We start from the raw sequence: 16,903 nt of genomic DNA, 5'->3' as shown, positions 1-16,903 counted from the left end.
AATTTGAACGCTTATAAAATCTGTCCTAAGGGAAATTTTGAATGCCTCTTCGGGCCAAATCCTTTATTTTGTCCATAAGTACCCCCCTGCCAAGTGGCATCGCTTGACACAAATTTGCCGTTTCCGATTTATATGGGAGATGTAGAGCGGGCACTAACAGGCCGCTGGGGGCGGCCAGGGCGGCGGGCGCAGCCAGGGCGAGCACGGCAACGGCAAACTGGCGAAGAAAAAAAAAGGTTGTCATGTGAGGACAGGGAAGTATAGAGACTTATCAAGAGTTAAACCGAAAAACAACCATTGGCAAGTATTCATTATGATGAATGTGAGAAATTCTTGTCAGGGTTACAGGCAAATTTTCTATGATATGTGTTGTAAAATTACAAGCACAATGTATCAACTTGGAGTTCATAGCTGTCGTTAACGTACAACATATTCTGTAAATCGAAAATATAAAACATGTTGAAAATTTAAGAAGATATTTGTCACAGTGCGGCGCGTCGCAAACTTAACAAGACTGGAAATGGAACACTTGCCAGATAGAGACAGAATCAGAGCTGAAATGATTGAATAAAGCTGTAAAAACCGTCGTATTGTTGTTGGCTAGCCAACTAGCTAGTTCATGAACATAAACGTGTGGGTGAGCCACTTTCACATAGTTATGCAAACCCAAAATTTGGGTGTACCCACCCTATCAAGTGGACTTAACCACCCGTTTATGCAATGACCATGGTCATTCATGATTTAGCCGACCTACCTCATATCATACTGAACTTTCTAGTCCAATAATTGCCAATCTAAAAGATTTCAAATTTACAGTCACTCACCTGTGGGCATGTGCCACTTGGCTAAATCCTTGTAAAGTAAACAGTAGGCAATGCCAGTGTACTACTTTATCAAGTTAGAAATAAATTCGGGGATCGAAAGGAAAATTGTGTTGATTAAGATGATGAGAAAGTAGCACGGACCCCCCAAAACACTCCGCTTTCACAGTACTTACCAGGACCTTCATGTTGCTATGGGAGAGTACAGTGATACACGCTGGAGAAATGGAGGCACAGTGCAGCAGCCGCTGTCTGTCTCACATTTATATGTCGCGAGTATCTCGCTTCCCTGAGTTTTGTGTGTGTGGGGGTACGCGTGTCTGACACGGAAAGGAGGGGGAAAGTGGGGGTACGGGGTCTAGGGGGGTGGCTCCTGCTGCATGGGACTCCCGGGATATGCCGGCGCCGCCACCCCCACCGGCCGGTTCTCGCAACCAATAGGAGAGCAGCGCGGGGTAGGGTAGGCGGCTCTCTGCTAGGCGGCCTCTTCTTTTTGTGATTAGCGATTAGCGCAGCAGAATAGATACAATCACACAACCTAATAAAAAATTGAAAAGACAGCTAGGGAATAGTTTTATTTATTAAGGTAGGTATCCTTAAAAATTGTTTTATTTGATTGTGTGGGGTGGGAGGATGGGGAGGAATGCCCCCCCCCCCTCCTCTAACCACTCCAACCGGAGCGCAGCCCATTCCATTTCGCCTGACAAGAGGCATATTGCTGGCCATAAGAAAGTGTCGCCCTTGGTCTGTGTGGCCGCCCCCATCCATATGCCATACCCCCCACCTCTACTGCAACATGCGTGCCGTTTGTTCCGTTCGCTTGTTCTATGTATATTGTAAAGATTTGGTGCTACGCGCCTGCTGATGTCGTGCCAACTGCCGCCGGGAGCTGGCAGTCTATGTGCCGCTCGGGCGACGCCTTTATTTTCATGAACACACAAGGACGGCTTTACTTGCTGCTGTCGCTGGTATACGACTAGGTAGGTGTAGATCAGGCCACATTACGCAGCGACCCACCAGACCAGCGTACTAACAATAACAAGCAGGTCCGTCCTTCTGCCAAACGGAGTTACGAACTTCACTTCGCTCTGCCGGCAACTCCGTTCGGCAGGGGCCGGGCCTGCTTAGCCTGCCGGCGGTAATTGTCCTTTAAGTTACTCTTCATATGTTTATAAACTTGGGCTTCCAGGCGGACCTCCGCACCTTTCGAATTTTTTCCCTGGACATGAGGAGAGAATGGGGTAACAATGTGGCCCCGTGACTGCAGCCCATCCTTTTGCGTACAGAAAAAGAAAAACAAATACGCTTGTATTAATTTTCAAATAGTCACAAAAAGGTCCTGCCATTGTTTTAAAGAAATCTTCCTACAGCACAGAAAAGGCGCCTGTAGGATGGTGGTTAGGCAATAAAAATACACACTGTTTGGGTAGGTGGCCTACCCACCGCTCGTCAGGCGCCAGGTGCTGGGCTTAGTGTTACTTCCTCATTTTGATTTTTTTGTGTAGTTCACTGAGATTTCACGTAGAAGTAGTTGTTGTGAATTATATAATTCAGTATATACTGCCAAGGCCAAGGCCCTTTTGGGATTTTCCAACGGCATCCATATTAGCGCTTAATAAAAATAATCCGCGCGCCGGGCACCACACCGCGCGATGAAAGATAGAAGGATGTTGATTCCTACCCTTGTTTTTTTCCAGGGTTTGAACACACTAAATTTGAAAGGACTTTTATTGTCCATGAAAAGACTCGTTTTTGTACACATCTCCACCGGATGCAGATTTGATTCCAGCAATTGACTTAATGCATTTTAATAAAGGACAAAAAATTAACTGTCCAGAAAAAGGATGCTAATTTGTCACTTGCTGGATTGAAATTTGCATCGGGTTGAGATTTGCACACAAACGCGTTTTTCTATGGACAATAAAAGTCCTTTCAGATTTGGTGTGTAGGTAAAATGCTACATCATTTTATTTGTAGATTACAAAGCCTTTGCAGACTTTTAACAGTGCAATAATTGCTAGGGTCTCATCCATGGTCGTATTTAGGGAGAGGGGCAGTATATCAAAAGGTACCTACATACAGGAGCTTTGTAGCGTATCTTTCATGCCGCCTACATAGAGGCCGGGAAAGGGGGGGGGGGCAAAGGAAATCCACCATAACTGGCTGCGCATCCTGGAGTATGGAAAACGAAACAAATATGAGCGCGATCTCATTGTAGCCACGCTGCACTGCATGTGTCTCTAGAATGAGGAAGGGAGAGAAGTGAGACGTATGGTGCGCACAGGGGGGCGGCACATGTGCACAGTCCGCTGCAGGCTACGACGGCGACGAGCCGCCGCATGTAGAGAGAAAGAGGTACAGTCGCGTAGCGGTACAGGGACACAAGGCCGCGGGGCCGGGATCCCAGGGCGGTGAGGAGGGTGTGGCCACCGAGCAGGGGGTAGCCGAGGTGCGTCTAGGAAGTGGTGCCCCCCCCCTCACGCTTCTCAGGACAGGTGTGTGTGTGTGTGTGTGTGTGTGTGTGTGCGTGCGTTTGTGTGTGCGTGTCACCCCCACCACCCGCAGCTCCACCCCCACACACGCACGTCTGCCAATACTCCGCGCGTAAAGTCTCTCGCGCCACGCTCCGCGACGTAATACCCGCAGCACCTGATCAATCTCCCCCCCCCCCTCTCTCTCTCTCCTTTCGCTGGGCGCAGCCGCCGCAGCAGGCGCAGCACTCACGGCCAAGGACGCCGTCGATGCCAGTCCAGTGCGGTGCAGCGGTGCGGTGCAATGTTTGGAAGAACAAGGTGCAAGTGGGGGGGGGGGAGTTGTGAGACACATATGGGAGGGCAAAAAGTAAATGCATAAACTATGAAGTAGCGCTTCGTCGTGACGCGGAACAAGAGTGCGTCGGAGCGCGAGGCGATCCCTCCCATAGAGGCTGGCAGCAGCGCGTCCGCTAAGCGACCTGACCCCCGACCCCGCTTTGTGCGAAAGGCATATGCGAGCGTGGAGCGTGCGAGCGTACACGTGTTGGAGAGAGAGAGAGGGGGGAGAGAGAGAGAGGGAGAGAGATAGAGAGAGAGGGGGAAAGAGAGAGATAGAGACAGAGAGACAAAAAAGACAGAGACAGAGATACAGAGAGAAGCGCACACAGTTTAAAAAATCCTCTTTCCTCTCTTAACCCCATGAAAAATATTCTACTGTTGCGACAATGTAGCGAATCTTCTTCCAAGTCTTTATTCTGTGCAAACGTGATGTTAATTTTTTCCAGCTCTCTGCCGGCATTGTCCCCTCCTTGACAAGATGCGGCACTAACGTGAGTCAAACGCACAACGTGCATAAAAAGCGGCATCATTCCTTACGCTTTCGGTAATCTCTTACACGTTCATGCCGTCATTTTGGGTAATAAGCTGGACGAACTCGATCAATTCCCTCCTCTAAACGACAGTGTTAAAAGCAGCACGCGTCGAGTTGCACGCTGGCGAGGCCGTCTATTGTCCATCCCTCACGCAAATTTACGAGTAGATCAGGAAGTCAGTCTACGTTGACGACGCACCAACTCTAATTGTCTGCTAATCGCCATGGAATGGATCAAAGTCGTTATCCGTATTCTTTTCGCATTTTTCTGCATCACATCAATGACAGCCTCGAAGATCCGCCTCAGCTTTACTCGGTATTTCGTCACGTCAAGTAGTAGTCCGCGATCAATCAGCCATCACCAGGCCAGTCCTCGACCCAGGCCCCGACCAGACTGTTTATCGGCGCAGGCGTGCGCGGCAGTTTCAAAATGAAAGAGCGTGGCGCGGTTCTGACGAGGGAGGTGCCGGAGGCGCGCTGGCGCGCTGCACAGTGCTTTTGAGCCGCGGTCCCAGCGCAAAGCCATACGCCATAGCGAGCTGCTCCTGCTCAAGGAAGGAAGGAAGCACGGCAGACGAGGTTCGCGGTTTTGTCCTTCCGTTCGCGTAGGCCGCAGACACCTCGGGCACGGAACTCTATTGGGGATCGGAGACCTCGGATGACCCTGCGGAAATGACACGTACAAGCACGGCAGCACGCCTGCCACTCTGGGGGTAGTAGGCAACCGGCCGCGCAAGTCCGCTGACTGTGAGCGCGCGTCCGCGCACACTAAATGCTAATGTGATATTTTATAGAGTTACGTTGGTCTATGTGCATGCATGACTTACGTACACAATTCAGACGTCGGTACAAATTTTTACAGAATTATGCAATAATTTGCAAGAAATTTTACTTAAGCTACGCATGCATGCACCTACGTACGCTATGCACAAAATTAGTTCATTCAGTTTCCCTGATCTTTTATGTCTGTCTGTGAACATGCTTTTTTTTCTGGAGGCCTCCTCGCGGATGGCGGATGGGGACGTTTCGGCAGTGTAGCGCGACAATTTTGGCTGCAACCCGGCCTCAGCTTTCCTTAGCTCAGTTCGCGTCATCCCCTCTCCTCTCCCCTTCCCCGGGGTCCTAGACCGTCGTAGACTCGCTCGACGGCTTTCCTCGCCATGCCCCTCCCGCCCCACCCCCACGGACGTTACCTTGGAGCGACGCATCGGCTTTCAAAGGTTTGGTAAAGAGTGGCCAAGTCAGAGTGGGAGGGGGGCAAAGCGGATCAGCCCGTATGAAACAGATCCGAACGTGTGCAAGCGCCAATCATCTGGTCGTTAGCCACGGTCGCCAAAAATCTGTTTTGTGTGTGTATGATACTGTACGTCTCTCTCTCTCTTTGCTACACGCACGGTGTGGCGCCTCGGGGGACAGAACGCAAGTGCCAAGTCCCGCCGTGCCAACCACGTCCCGCCTCGCCGACTGGGGCAGCCGACTGTGAAGCAGGTCAGAGCGCGCCTCGCACCCGCCCACGCCCCCGTCCTGGAGGTGGGCTCTGCGTGCGGCTGGGGCACGGGTTGACCAAACGAGAGCTTGGTCAGCGATCTCGGTGTCGTTCGATAAAGTTCTGTCGCTACGGAAAGCCGGACTCATGCTCGAGTATGGAGGCGAGGGGAGGTGCCCTACCCGATTCGCGATCGACACCCGTGCGTCCGCGAGCTGCTCTTGAGGCACGGGTTGCCTAGGACCTGACGGACGGGTCAGTGGTGCGCCACTGATAGCGTCGTTTAGCCGTGTGGTGTGGTGTGGCGGGGCCTGGCGGGCAACCCTGTACCCCCTCTGCCAGGTGCGGCGACCACGCCTCTCCTCTCGCCTCCTGGTTACTGTTGTTGTTATTGTTGCTGCCGAGGGGTGTGGCAGCTTCCACGTCCACGTTACTTCTCTACGCTGAGCTTGCGGTCGGGCTGGGCGAGCCCCCTACGAGCCGCCCCCCTCCTCGCCCCCTCTTCCTGTGTCCGCCCCTGCCCCCATGCGCTGCTCCGTTGCTCTGTTGTCTATCGGCGTGCAGCAAGGCAGTATATAAGGCTGGGTGCGGATGCAGGCTGGACCAGCACCTCCGGCAGACCTCGGCCAACACTTCGACAACCCTTTACCAGCATCATGAACTCGATGGTGAGTCGCAATGCGTGCCCCCCGGACCCGACCCCCCAAGCTCCCTAACAACAGAGATTCGTGACAAAACGTCAAAATAACGAAATTTGGCATCACTCTGACGTGTTTTTGGACCCCAAAACGTCAATTTTTCATCACAAGTTCGCCAGTTTGACGTTTTGGGACGAATCTCTGCCCGTCATCGCGCCGCGCGCCGCGCACCGAAGCAGACACCGAGTGACGTACGAGCTGGACACCGGCCAGAAGGTGGCGACGGCGCAGCACGGCGCAGCCTGGGCCAGGCTGCTTGTGCAGTGCGTCTCCCATTGTTTTTTTGTTCAATTCGTGCGTGCGTGTGTGAGAGTGAGCGAGCGTGCTCGGAAACGTGCGTCCGCCGTGGCGCCAAGTGGCGCAACTTCTTTTTGTGTGCGTTTGCTAATCCAAAGCCCAGTCCGATTCCCAAATCGGGGGCATCGCGAAGTGCGGCTACGGACTTGCCCGGAATGGGCCACCTGGGAAAACGCCACGTAAAGGTATCTTTAGAGGTGCTCTTGCCCCTGAAACCCCCCTGTAAGTACGAAATTTGGGGGGCACTCGCGATAGTAGTTTCCCAGGTAGGCTCCTGCTGGACCCTCAGTCCGTGGCTGCATGATGCACCCAGATAGGTCTGTTTTTGTATCAAGCGAAATGTTTCTGACTTATTTGAACCTGTACTTGAACTTTGTACTTCTTCCACGACCATACTACTTGGTTGAAATCTACCGTGGCAATGATGCAATGAAAATCATCTTGGGTTAAGCTCATCACTTATGCACATGTTTGGGTGAAGAACAGTTTGATTGGTCCAGAAACGGCCTCATACCTTTGTGTGGATTGATCGGGCGCCGCTAGGCGATGAGCTAGCTGTGCCGCTCCACTAAGCCCCCCGCTCTCTCGCAGATCGTGTTGGCCGTGGTGGCCGTCCTCGCCCCCGCCGCCCTGGCCGCCCCCAGCGGCTGGCCGGTCGGCGGTGTCCTGGGCCTGGGCCACGGCGGCCTCGTCGCCGCCCCGCACGCCGTGGCTCTGGCCGCCGCCCCCGTGGCCGTGTCGCACAGCAGCCTGGTGCAGACCCACCCGTCACCCGCCGTCGTGGTCGCGGCCCCCGCCGTCCACGGCCCCGCCGTCATCGCCGCCCCCGCCATCTACGGCGGAGTCCTGGGCGGCCACGGCGTGCACGGCGCCGGCCTCATCGCCGCTGGCCCCCACAGCGCCCTCATCGCCGGCCCCGCTGGCGTCATCTCCGAGCACTCCGGCCTCGCGGGCAGCATCGCCGTCGGCCATGGTCTCCATCATTGGTAGAAACCGCCCCCCATCCCAAAATAGAGGCGTATGATTCAGACTCAAAGCAAAACCATGTCCTAGTCTTTTGAAAAAATAAACAGTGGCTCCTCGCTCATCCGAGGATGTATGTTGGAAAGAATAAATGTCTCGGACAGACATCATTGGGAGTATTGCTTTGTCGCCTAGAACTCTACAGCAGAAACCTTACGTTTTCGGACGCCTGGACTCCCACCCAATGCAGGCAGGGTTCTGCCGTCGCCTCCATTAAGTATTGTTCTGTTGGACACCTCTCCCTCTCCACGGGCGTCGAGCCGCACCTGCAGTTGCACCGCGCGGATGAAGCGAACGGTCCGCCGGCGGTGCGGCGGAGAAGGGAAAGGCGTCCCGTCACTCGCTCAATCAATGTGCCCCAACCACTGCCGGGCTAGTACGCTAATTATAGCGTTCCACGCCGTACTGACTCGAGGTTCGAGTCTACGCTTTATCCCCGGGTTTGTAAACAACGGCCAAAAAATCTCTAGACCCAACACCGTCCGTGTCACGTCACACTCGTGACGTCATGACCTCATCATCTGTTCGGAAGTCTCCCGAGTCCCGAGAGCCGTCGTGGAATGCTCGCTGCGGGCGCCAAGGCCAGGCAAGGCCGCCGCCAGCCGCGCATCTAGCAGCATCCAGGGGACTTCAACGCTGGGGAGCCACAAAGGACCCCGGACACGGAGATGGCCGTCAGAGAAAAGGAGGAAAACTTTGAATTTGGACGCTAGAACACTAGGACACCTATAAATGGTTAGATGGTAAGTCACCCTGGAAATGGCAAGTAAAAAGTGACTGAAGGTCAACAATGGGGAACTTGGATTAAGGATGTGGAAACATATTGCAGAGGCTACAAAGGACAAAACATACCCCTCCGACCTCCAACGAAACAACCAAGCGGCGAGGAAATGGCTTATTGAGATCCATGTCTATATTTAAAACTAGCTATATGTACGCCAGACCACGTCTCGCGTAACAGGCTTCGCGATATCTCACGAAACACTGTTACGCTGCGACGCGCCTGGCGCACACATAGCTAGGCCTGCGGCGCTGACACCCGAGACAAGTTAATAGGAGTGTATGTACAATTTCTCGATTTTAATTCCTTTTTTAAACGATTTAATAGACCATTTGGCCATTTTCACCACATTTTCGCCAAGAAATGCCCCCTAGCACCCAAACGTTACAAGATAGAGCAAAACGGACGAAATTTTTGTTCTAAGGGACCTATTTTGACGAGTTACCCCTTAGGAACACATAAAAAAATATTTGGAAAAAAATAATTTTGCGGCTTGTGGTTTTTGATTTTTTTTAAAGTCAATTTTTGTGCTCTCATCTTCGAACTCGATCTGTCTTTTTATGAATCAAAACGACCCTGAAATTCCCAGATCGCTATCTCAATTCCTTCTCGAGTTATCGTGCGGACAGACAGACAAACAAACACACAAACACACAAACACACAAACAGAATGAAACTTTTCGGGTCAGTGGAGTAATGGGCTTCGCTAATCGCTCAGCCAATAAACCCGCCAAAAAGCTAGCACACACATACACGGGCTGGTCCACAGACTCCTTCCTTTCTTTTGCTTATACTGCACGGCGCATGCAGGATTGCGGACGGGTTTGCCCACCGCGGTGCCTGATGACCCCGACCGTCGATTGTTTGCCACACGCCTGCATCCGTTACAGTTTAAGCAAAATAAAGGAAGGGCCTGCACCAGGTGGCTGATTAACCCTGCTTACTTCTGTAGTTATGCTTGCTGTACCGCACGCACGAGTGCGGGCGGGCTGCCTACTCGTATGGCTCGTAAGGCGCCGTAGTCACGGACGATAGGCAAACCCGCCCGCACTCGTGGGTGCGGTGCAGCATAACTACAGAAATCAGCAAGGTTAATCCACCACCTGGCAGAGAAAGCAGAGAAAGAGGAACAGAGACAGACATAGACAGTAATACACACAGAGCGAAAGGTCATACAGATAGTGAGAGAGATGGCGACAAAAGAAAATCGTAATTGTCGACTCGACCATGGACTTGACCTTACGACCGGAATGCACAACTCCCGCTCAGGTGCTCCCTTGGGTGGGTGCCGTGTGCGGCCGTGTGGGTGGTCTGCTGCCCAGGCGCGCCTGCCGCAGAGCCGGTTGAGTTGCATACCTGCAAGGCGGGTGCGTGGCAGGCGGGGGCCGCGACCGGCAGCTGCAGGTGGGAGTCCCGGCAGCTGCGATGAGGCGGCGGCGGCTAAGACAGCAAGGTGATCGCGCTCGGCACGGCGTCAAAGACAAGGCCAGGCGGATCAAACGGGCCGGCGGAGCGCGACGCACGGGGCGGCGCCACGCGTGGGGTGCGTGGCGTGGCGGGGCGGGGCGGGGCGGGGCTGCGCAGGGGTTGGCTGGCGCGCCGCGCCGGGGCGTCACGGGCGCACCGCGTGCTCCTGCCCGTCGAGCTGCTGGTGGCTCGCTGCACCGGCGTATATAAATGGTAGAAAGGCGAAGTGCAGTTGAACAGTGACACGCATCTCGACACGCAGCAGCAGCAGCAGCAACCGGTCAAGTCATGCTGAGGATCGTGGTGAGTAGTCACGGTGGTAGCACGGCGGGGTGGAACATACCGATGGTGCAGCGCCCTGCTGACGGCGCGGTCCGGCGTGTTGTAGTGCGTGGTGGTCGCCGTCGCGGCCCTGGCGAGCGGCGCCCCTAGCGGCCTGAGGCTGGCTGGGCTGACCCTGGTGCAGAGCCCCGCCCCCGCGGCCACCACCGTCATCGCCGCGCCCGCCACACTCGGCGCCACCATCATCGCGCCCCAGGCCCCGGCCGCCCTGGTCGCCGCCCCCGCCATCGCCGCCGCCCCCACGACCCTCATCGCTGGCCCTCGAGCTGCCTCTGCCACGATTATCGGCCCCCAGGCCGCCCCCGCTCTCGTCGCCGGGCCCGCCCCCGCAGCCACCGCCATCGTCGCCCCTGCCGCGGTCGCGGCCCCTACGACCGTGGTGGCTGGCCCGGTCTCGCCCCCCGTCGTTGTGGCCGGCCCGACAGCCAGCAGCGCGACCATCGTCGGGCCCCAGGAGGCGCCTGTGAACATCGTTGGGCCCCAAGCCGCTCCAGCGACGCTCGTGGCCCCGGCCCCGGCCCCCGTCACCCTGGTGGCGCCCGCTCAGGCCCCCGCCACGCTCGTGGCCGCTGCTCCCGCCGTCAAGCTGGTCGCCGCCGCTCCCGCAGCCACTCTGGTGGCGGCCCCCGCGCCCGCGACCACCATCCTGGGCATCCCACAGGGCATCAACCTGGCCGGCATCGACATCCGCACCCTGAGCGCCCACTGAAGTTGTAAGAATGTGATTGACAATAAAGACGATAATCTTTCGAGACAATAATTGGTTGGTAACGTGTTTTCATTTTCTTGCCAAGTTTAATCCTCCTAGGTCAGTCGAGTGTTATTCCTAGTAAGGTGCAGTTTCGGATAGGAAGGGAAGTAAGTGTCTCATGTCTCGCGCTTGGCCAGACTGGAGACAATATACCACAGCAAAAAAAAATAAATCAAAAACAAAAACAGTCATAATCGAGAAAAAACAGTAGAGCGAGAGACTAGAAGGGAACGAGAGGGTGGGACGGGAAAGAGGGGGTTGGGGCTGAAGACGCCACACTTCTGGTTTGGCTTGGAATTCTTCCCTTCTTTAATTCTCCCACTATGAAATGGACTGTTGGAGCAGAGAGCGGTGGCGAGTATTTTCTTCCCCCTCTGATGTTATACCCGCCGGGTAAGGCTACGTTTTTATATGTGTAAAAATGGATTGTAAAATCGATAGTTAGTTGCGTGTTCTTCCGTATCACAGTTTCATCGCTGATCTAAAATTCATGAAGTATTATGTGTGACTCAACATGATGTTAAAATCAAAACGCTTGTTTGCCGAGATGAAAGTTTCAGAATTTTATTCGATTGGTACATCAAAATCAAGAGGTGAAGTCGAGCTCTGCAGGTTCTGTTGGCCTACATTCGTTGAAGTCGTTTACCAGCCACCGTGGACACCATGGACTCCATGAACGCTGGGGACGCCCCAGCCTCCGTGTCCGACCACGTCGACGGTGCTGACAACAGAGCCGAGGTGGCCGACGCCGACGGGGGAAACGGCCAACGGGGCGACGGCGACGTGAGACGGCGCGACGGCTACTCCACCCCAGCCGAGGTCTCCCCAGCCGCTGCTACCCCAGCCGCTGGGTCTGGGTGCGGGGCTGGCGGCGGCGACGGCGAGCAGGGCGGCGAGGATCTGCACAGAGGGGCGAAGCGTTAGACACTGGAGCTCGGGACTAGATCGGTCATAGGAGGCACTCTTCAAGACACTGCCGGATCAGGTCGACGCCGAGGTGTTGTCCACATCGGGGTCCTCCCTGCCGTAAACACTCACCAGGACCTTCATGGTTGCTGTTGCTGGGGTGGCTGTCTTCTTGCTGTGGGAGCAGGTGATGACTGATGTCGGATGGGTCGGCGCGCGCTGCTTTTATAAGACGTCGCCGTCGGTCGGGTGCACAATCGAGCCACACCCCCAGGTCTCCGGTGTCCATGTCCAACGCACTCGAATGCACTCGAGTGCCCGCGCGCCGTACTGTACTCTCGTACTGCACGGTGCGCCGTACGCCGTGCGCCTCCGCGCCACGCCCGTATCAGCGTGTCCAGGCTGTCGGACGACGCGCATGGCAACTACCGCGGAAGGGTTCGCCGCTGCCCACCACGACCCCGGCCGAGACCGCCGGGGGCCGCAACCCGCAGGTCAGCCAGGCCAGTACTGTTCGTTTCCCTACCCGAACCATCCTCTTACATGTCAGAAACTTTAGCATATGATACGTAATAGCGGGTATAGTTTTACTATTGAAACATGCCAGGTGGCTGATTAACCCCGCGCATTTCTGTAGTTAGACTGTACCGCACGCAGGAGTGCGGGTGGGCTTGCCTATCGCCCCTGTCCACGGCGCCTTACGGGTCGGGCGAGTAGGCAACCCACCCGCACTCGTGCGTTCGGTACAGTCTAACTACAGAAGTGCGCGGGGTTAATCAGCCACCTGGCATGTAGCACTTGGTTTGTGGTCTAGGCGAGGGCGATTATGTTGACTCGAATTTCCTTCCCGTTTCCAGGCGTCCTATTACATACGTGGCATTGTTACTAAGCGATTCCCATTATTTCCCGCCGCCTTTTGCTTCGCGCCGGGCCGGCCCGGGCAGACGGCCCGCATACGCACACACGGGATCTGCAAATGGGGTGCGTGGAGCAAACCAGGCCCCGCCACACCACACCACACTGCGCTTAGGTTTTGTGGCCTGGTCGAGGGGACTGTCTCTTTCTTAACCCTGTAGGCTAAGTTTTTGCCAAAATAAGTTGCTGTGAATATGAACCTGTTCTGCAACTAACTTCGTCTGAATCATCTGTTTTCCTATCCGATCGCTGTTTTGAGTGCTTCTTGATTTTATTGTCTAGATATAGATTATTATTGTCATGTAAGTGAACGTTTATTATCATTCAACTCGTCGAACGGGTCTCTCCCTCCCGATCATTTCTAGAACTTCCTGGATCCCCTTTGCCGAGGCTCTCTTGGCGCACAATCTGACGCAATGCGAAGCTGCAGTTGCGAGCCGTTCCCTCTGATCGCTCAGAAAATTGAGTATTGAAGTTAACGGGGCATGAAAAGCCATTGGTCCAGCGACTGGTCGGCTGTTTGGAGACTGTCCAAGAACCCGTGCGTACAGAGCAGACGCAACTTTGACGTGCTCTGCTGCTCTGCCGCCCGGCGACAGGACCCAGTCCTCTGCTGTCTCTGTACGCTTGCGTCGTCGATGGAGGCGAGTGCGGCTCGGAGTGCAGGGAAACGTCGTGTTTGTTGGGTGTGAATGAGATGCGGGTCGACAAAAACCTATCCCTTGTCTTCGCTTCAAACTGAGGCATTCTTTACACGAAAGAGGAAAAGACGAGTAATAGTAGTATCTGCTCCCGAACCATGACAAACCCTCGGACAAACCCTCACCCAATCACTGTAAAAAGTTTACAAACTGAGTGCTTTGTAACGTTACGAACAATGTTCATTCTTTGTATTGCACAGAAATTGTTTGTACGGCCAGTAAGGTTCTTACGAACAATCGGTTTGCATTACAAACTTTTTATGTTCGTAAGCTAGCGAACAATGAATTCATCATATATATCGCTTCAAAATTCTTAGCAAGCTACAAGGGTCGTGGTTTGCAATACGACCTGTTGTCCGTAAGCAATTTACAGTGCACTTCCCTGAAATTGCCTTTAGAATTGGCCAAGTTGCCATCGAGTTGCAATTTAGAGACAGTGGTGTGCTATGCCTGTTCGCACCGCGACACGGACACATAGAGGCCGATGCGCGCGGGGAAGGGGACAGACACAGGGGAAACTTTTCGCCATTGGCTGGCTCGGAGGCTTGTTGGGGGTGGGGGCTTTGATAAAAGTGCGACTGATGCGAATCGTTGGAGCCTTGGCGGACGGCGCAGCTGGGGCCCCCGGTGTGGTGGTGCGGGGTGGGGTGGGCAGGCGGGGGAGCCCGTGGGCGGGGAGGGAAGGCGCCGCTGTCCCCTGTGCTTGGCGGGCGCAGTCAGCTGTAAAACGAACCCTCATCCAATCCGCGCGGCTCCTCTGCCACCCCCGCCGCCTCCGCTGTCTCCGGCCTGTCAGCGGTTCAGCGGTTCAGCTGTTCGGGGGTTCGGGGGTTCGTCTTCTTCCTCGGGGTGATGGCTGGGTGCTAGCTACCCAGCCCTGGAGTCGTTGGCCGCCCATAAAGTTTAAAGATTTAGCGCTAAATCTTAAAGGGCCTTTTAAAAGACGAAAATATCCTTTACAATAGGCATTTCTTAATCAGACGCATTTCAGCGACTGTTACTTGAAATCTGTCCCATGCCAGCTGCTGAAATGCATCTGGTCAAGAAGATGGACCTAAAACTGCATCTTTCTATGAACAGTAATAATTCCCTCACATTTAGTGTGCTTAGACGTTTACGTAGGTCCTTCAAATTCTTGACTGTTTTCTTTTCGCTCTACCAGCGTTTTCTTTCATGCTGTAGCTGTTGTAGTGTTGTGAGAAAAGTTAATCAAAAATCCCTCGAATACACCCTGTGCTGTGGGCTGCAGTTTGCCCATATATTCACACAGTGCTCAGGTGTTGACCGGTAGGCAGGAAAAACATTGAAAATGCTAGACTAAGATACCTTACTCTCAGGAGAGCGAGATCAGTGACACAAAAAATATTACTCCCCTGAGACCGAGATATCTGACTCTCACTCAATTTGAGTTATAATTTGCGGTCCTCACCCAATGGGAGGTCCGAGAAATCTTTACTCTTCCAGAGTGAGAATTCTGTGCATATGACTCAAATAGGGGGAGACTTATAGCCGTCGCTCGGATTGAGCAAGGCAAAATTGTCTCACTCATTTGGAGCACGACACCTCACTCAAAGGTTTTCAGTGAAGATGTAACCGGATGCAGCCCACACCTCACGGGTGTATCCAAAGGATTCCTGCATAACTAATCTTTCTGACTTTCTGTTGTCTTTTATGAAGTACAGACAGAATTCGCCTCGCTCTCAGGAGAGAGCTGAAATCGAATGTAGCTGGAGTAGCACTGTGCGCAAGAACTGAACAACGTTTTTTATCCGGCGGATGATACAAAATATTATTAATTTTGGTCTACGACCATTAGTTTGGGCGACATGGATGGAGGGTCGGAAATAAGTCACAACTTAAGTTCTCGTTTACCCGAGCCGTGTGTGTAAGTGTGGGGACGCTGACACCGACGTCTGAGAACAATACTTGTTCATCTAAAGGATCGTCTAAAAAGTACACCCGTTCCTCTGATTCATTCGACCATTCGGCAAAAAGCGAGAGCTCGGCGCCTGCAAGACTAAGGGTAGGCCATCCCGCAGTACACGCGTGCACTGGAGGCAGGACGTTGCCTACCTAGCAGGCGCCATGAGACCATGCATTTGCTTAACTTGCGTATTTTGTAACGGTAGATGACAGGCGTTTTTCTGGATGACCCCACCACAATACGGGCGATAATTAAAGATTTTAGGATTTTAAAGAATACAAGATTTTATTCCTTCGCACGAAATTCATTTTGTATGGGCTACGCCTTCCTTGTTTTCCTTACATTTGGTTCTTACCGAGGCAGATTTGGCTCGGTTCCTGAGCTCTGGTCTTAGGACTTATACTCTGGAAACCCAAGTGTGTACTTGAATGCAGTATCTCCTGCATACCTACATGTATGTTGGAAATTCTGTGTACTTGGCAAGTATGTAGGAGATAGTGTGTACTTGGTCAAGTATGCAGGAGGTAGTGTGTACTTGGTCAAGTACACACTAAAACCTCCATACATTTATGCAGGAGATTTAGTGTGTGTTTGGCCAGGTACGCACTACCTCCTGCATACTTGACCAAGTACATACTATCTCCTGCATACTTGCCAAGTACACAGAATTTCCTTCATACATGAAGGTACTGTATGCAGGAGATACTGCATTCAAGTACACACTTGGGTTTACAGAGTAGTGGCTTTTTCAAAGATGCTAAATTTTAATGCCTTTAGAAAGGCACGAAAGTGTCCAAAAGCACTGTAAAAAATCAGTCTTGGATACGGAGCCTGTCACGGCGTTCCGTACTTCACTTTTGGGAGTGATTTTCGAAAGTGGTTCGGAGATTTGCCGTACATGGCCACCGTACCAACGATTTTTACATGGGATAGCATAGGGAAGGGGGTACGGAACGCCGTAACAGACTCCGTACTCAAGACGAAGACCTTGGGATCAAAATTAGCAGGACTTTTTCCGTACTTTTCCGTTCCCTGGCTCCGTACCCACGTCTTTTTTATATGGGCTCTTATGGGAAGAGGGTACGAAACCTAAGGTACGGAGACGCCGTAGGTTAAGTAAACGGCATATTTCCGTATGGGCGACCGTGATTATTTTTTACAGTGAGCATGAGGACCGTAAATTATGACTCAAATTATTGAGGACCAAATTAGCACACAAAAAGTGAGTTACATAATCTCGTTATCACGAGGGCGACATTTTTTCGTGATTCCGATCTCGCTCTCTTGTTAGCAAGATATCTGACACTAGAATTTTCAGTGGACAAGTGGACACCCTGTATCCCTAACAATTAAGGTGCTAGAGTTTTTTTTATTGGGAATGCGGGATAAGCGATAAAATTACCATGTTATAGTACAATGGTTATACGCAAAGCCGTCGCGTCGAAA

General features: G+C 53.2%; 3 protein-coding genes across 3 annotated transcripts in view; 2 read left to right on the top strand and 1 right to left on the bottom strand.

Moving 5' to 3' along the window:
- Positions 1 to 1,111, bottom strand: part of LOC113207688 (cuticle protein 63-like) — a 3,854-nt gene extending 2,743 nt beyond the window's left edge. The window contains exons 1-2 of the mRNA XM_052271482.1: positions 998 to 1,111; positions 160 to 217 (exon numbers count right to left, since the gene is read on the bottom strand). Of these exons, the coding sequence (XP_052127442.1) occupies positions 160 to 217; positions 998 to 1,009 (70 nt within the window). The 5' untranslated portion in view covers positions 1,010 to 1,111. The remainder of the gene's footprint in view (positions 1 to 159; positions 218 to 997) is intronic.
- A 5,060-nt stretch (positions 1,112 to 6,171) lies between these two features.
- Positions 6,172 to 7,780, top strand: LOC113211940 (larval cuticle protein F1-like). The gene is made up of 2 exons (XM_026430488.2): positions 6,172 to 6,320; positions 7,239 to 7,780. The coding sequence occupies exons 1-2, from the start codon at positions 6,309 to 6,311 to the stop codon at positions 7,635 to 7,637; spliced, it is 411 nt and encodes a 136-aa protein (XP_026286273.1). The 5' UTR covers positions 6,172 to 6,308; the 3' UTR covers positions 7,638 to 7,780.
- Positions 7,781 to 10,055: 2,275 nt separating this feature from the next.
- Positions 10,056 to 11,020, top strand: LOC113207698 (calphotin-like). Its single transcript, XM_026424353.2, has 2 exons — positions 10,056 to 10,221; positions 10,307 to 11,020. The coding sequence occupies exons 1-2, from the start codon at positions 10,207 to 10,209 to the stop codon at positions 10,967 to 10,969; spliced, it is 678 nt and encodes a 225-aa protein (XP_026280138.1). The 5' UTR covers positions 10,056 to 10,206; the 3' UTR covers positions 10,970 to 11,020.
- The last annotated feature ends 5,883 nt before the right edge of the window (positions 11,021 to 16,903 follow it).

The sequence above is a fragment of the Frankliniella occidentalis genome, unplaced genomic scaffold (assembly GCF_000697945.3).
Source record: "Frankliniella occidentalis isolate FOCC.00 unplaced genomic scaffold, Focc_3.1 Scaffold163, whole genome shotgun sequence".
Classification (NCBI taxonomy): domain Eukaryota; kingdom Metazoa; phylum Arthropoda; class Insecta; order Thysanoptera; family Thripidae; genus Frankliniella; species Frankliniella occidentalis.
This window is presented reverse-complemented; position numbering and strand designations above follow the sequence as displayed.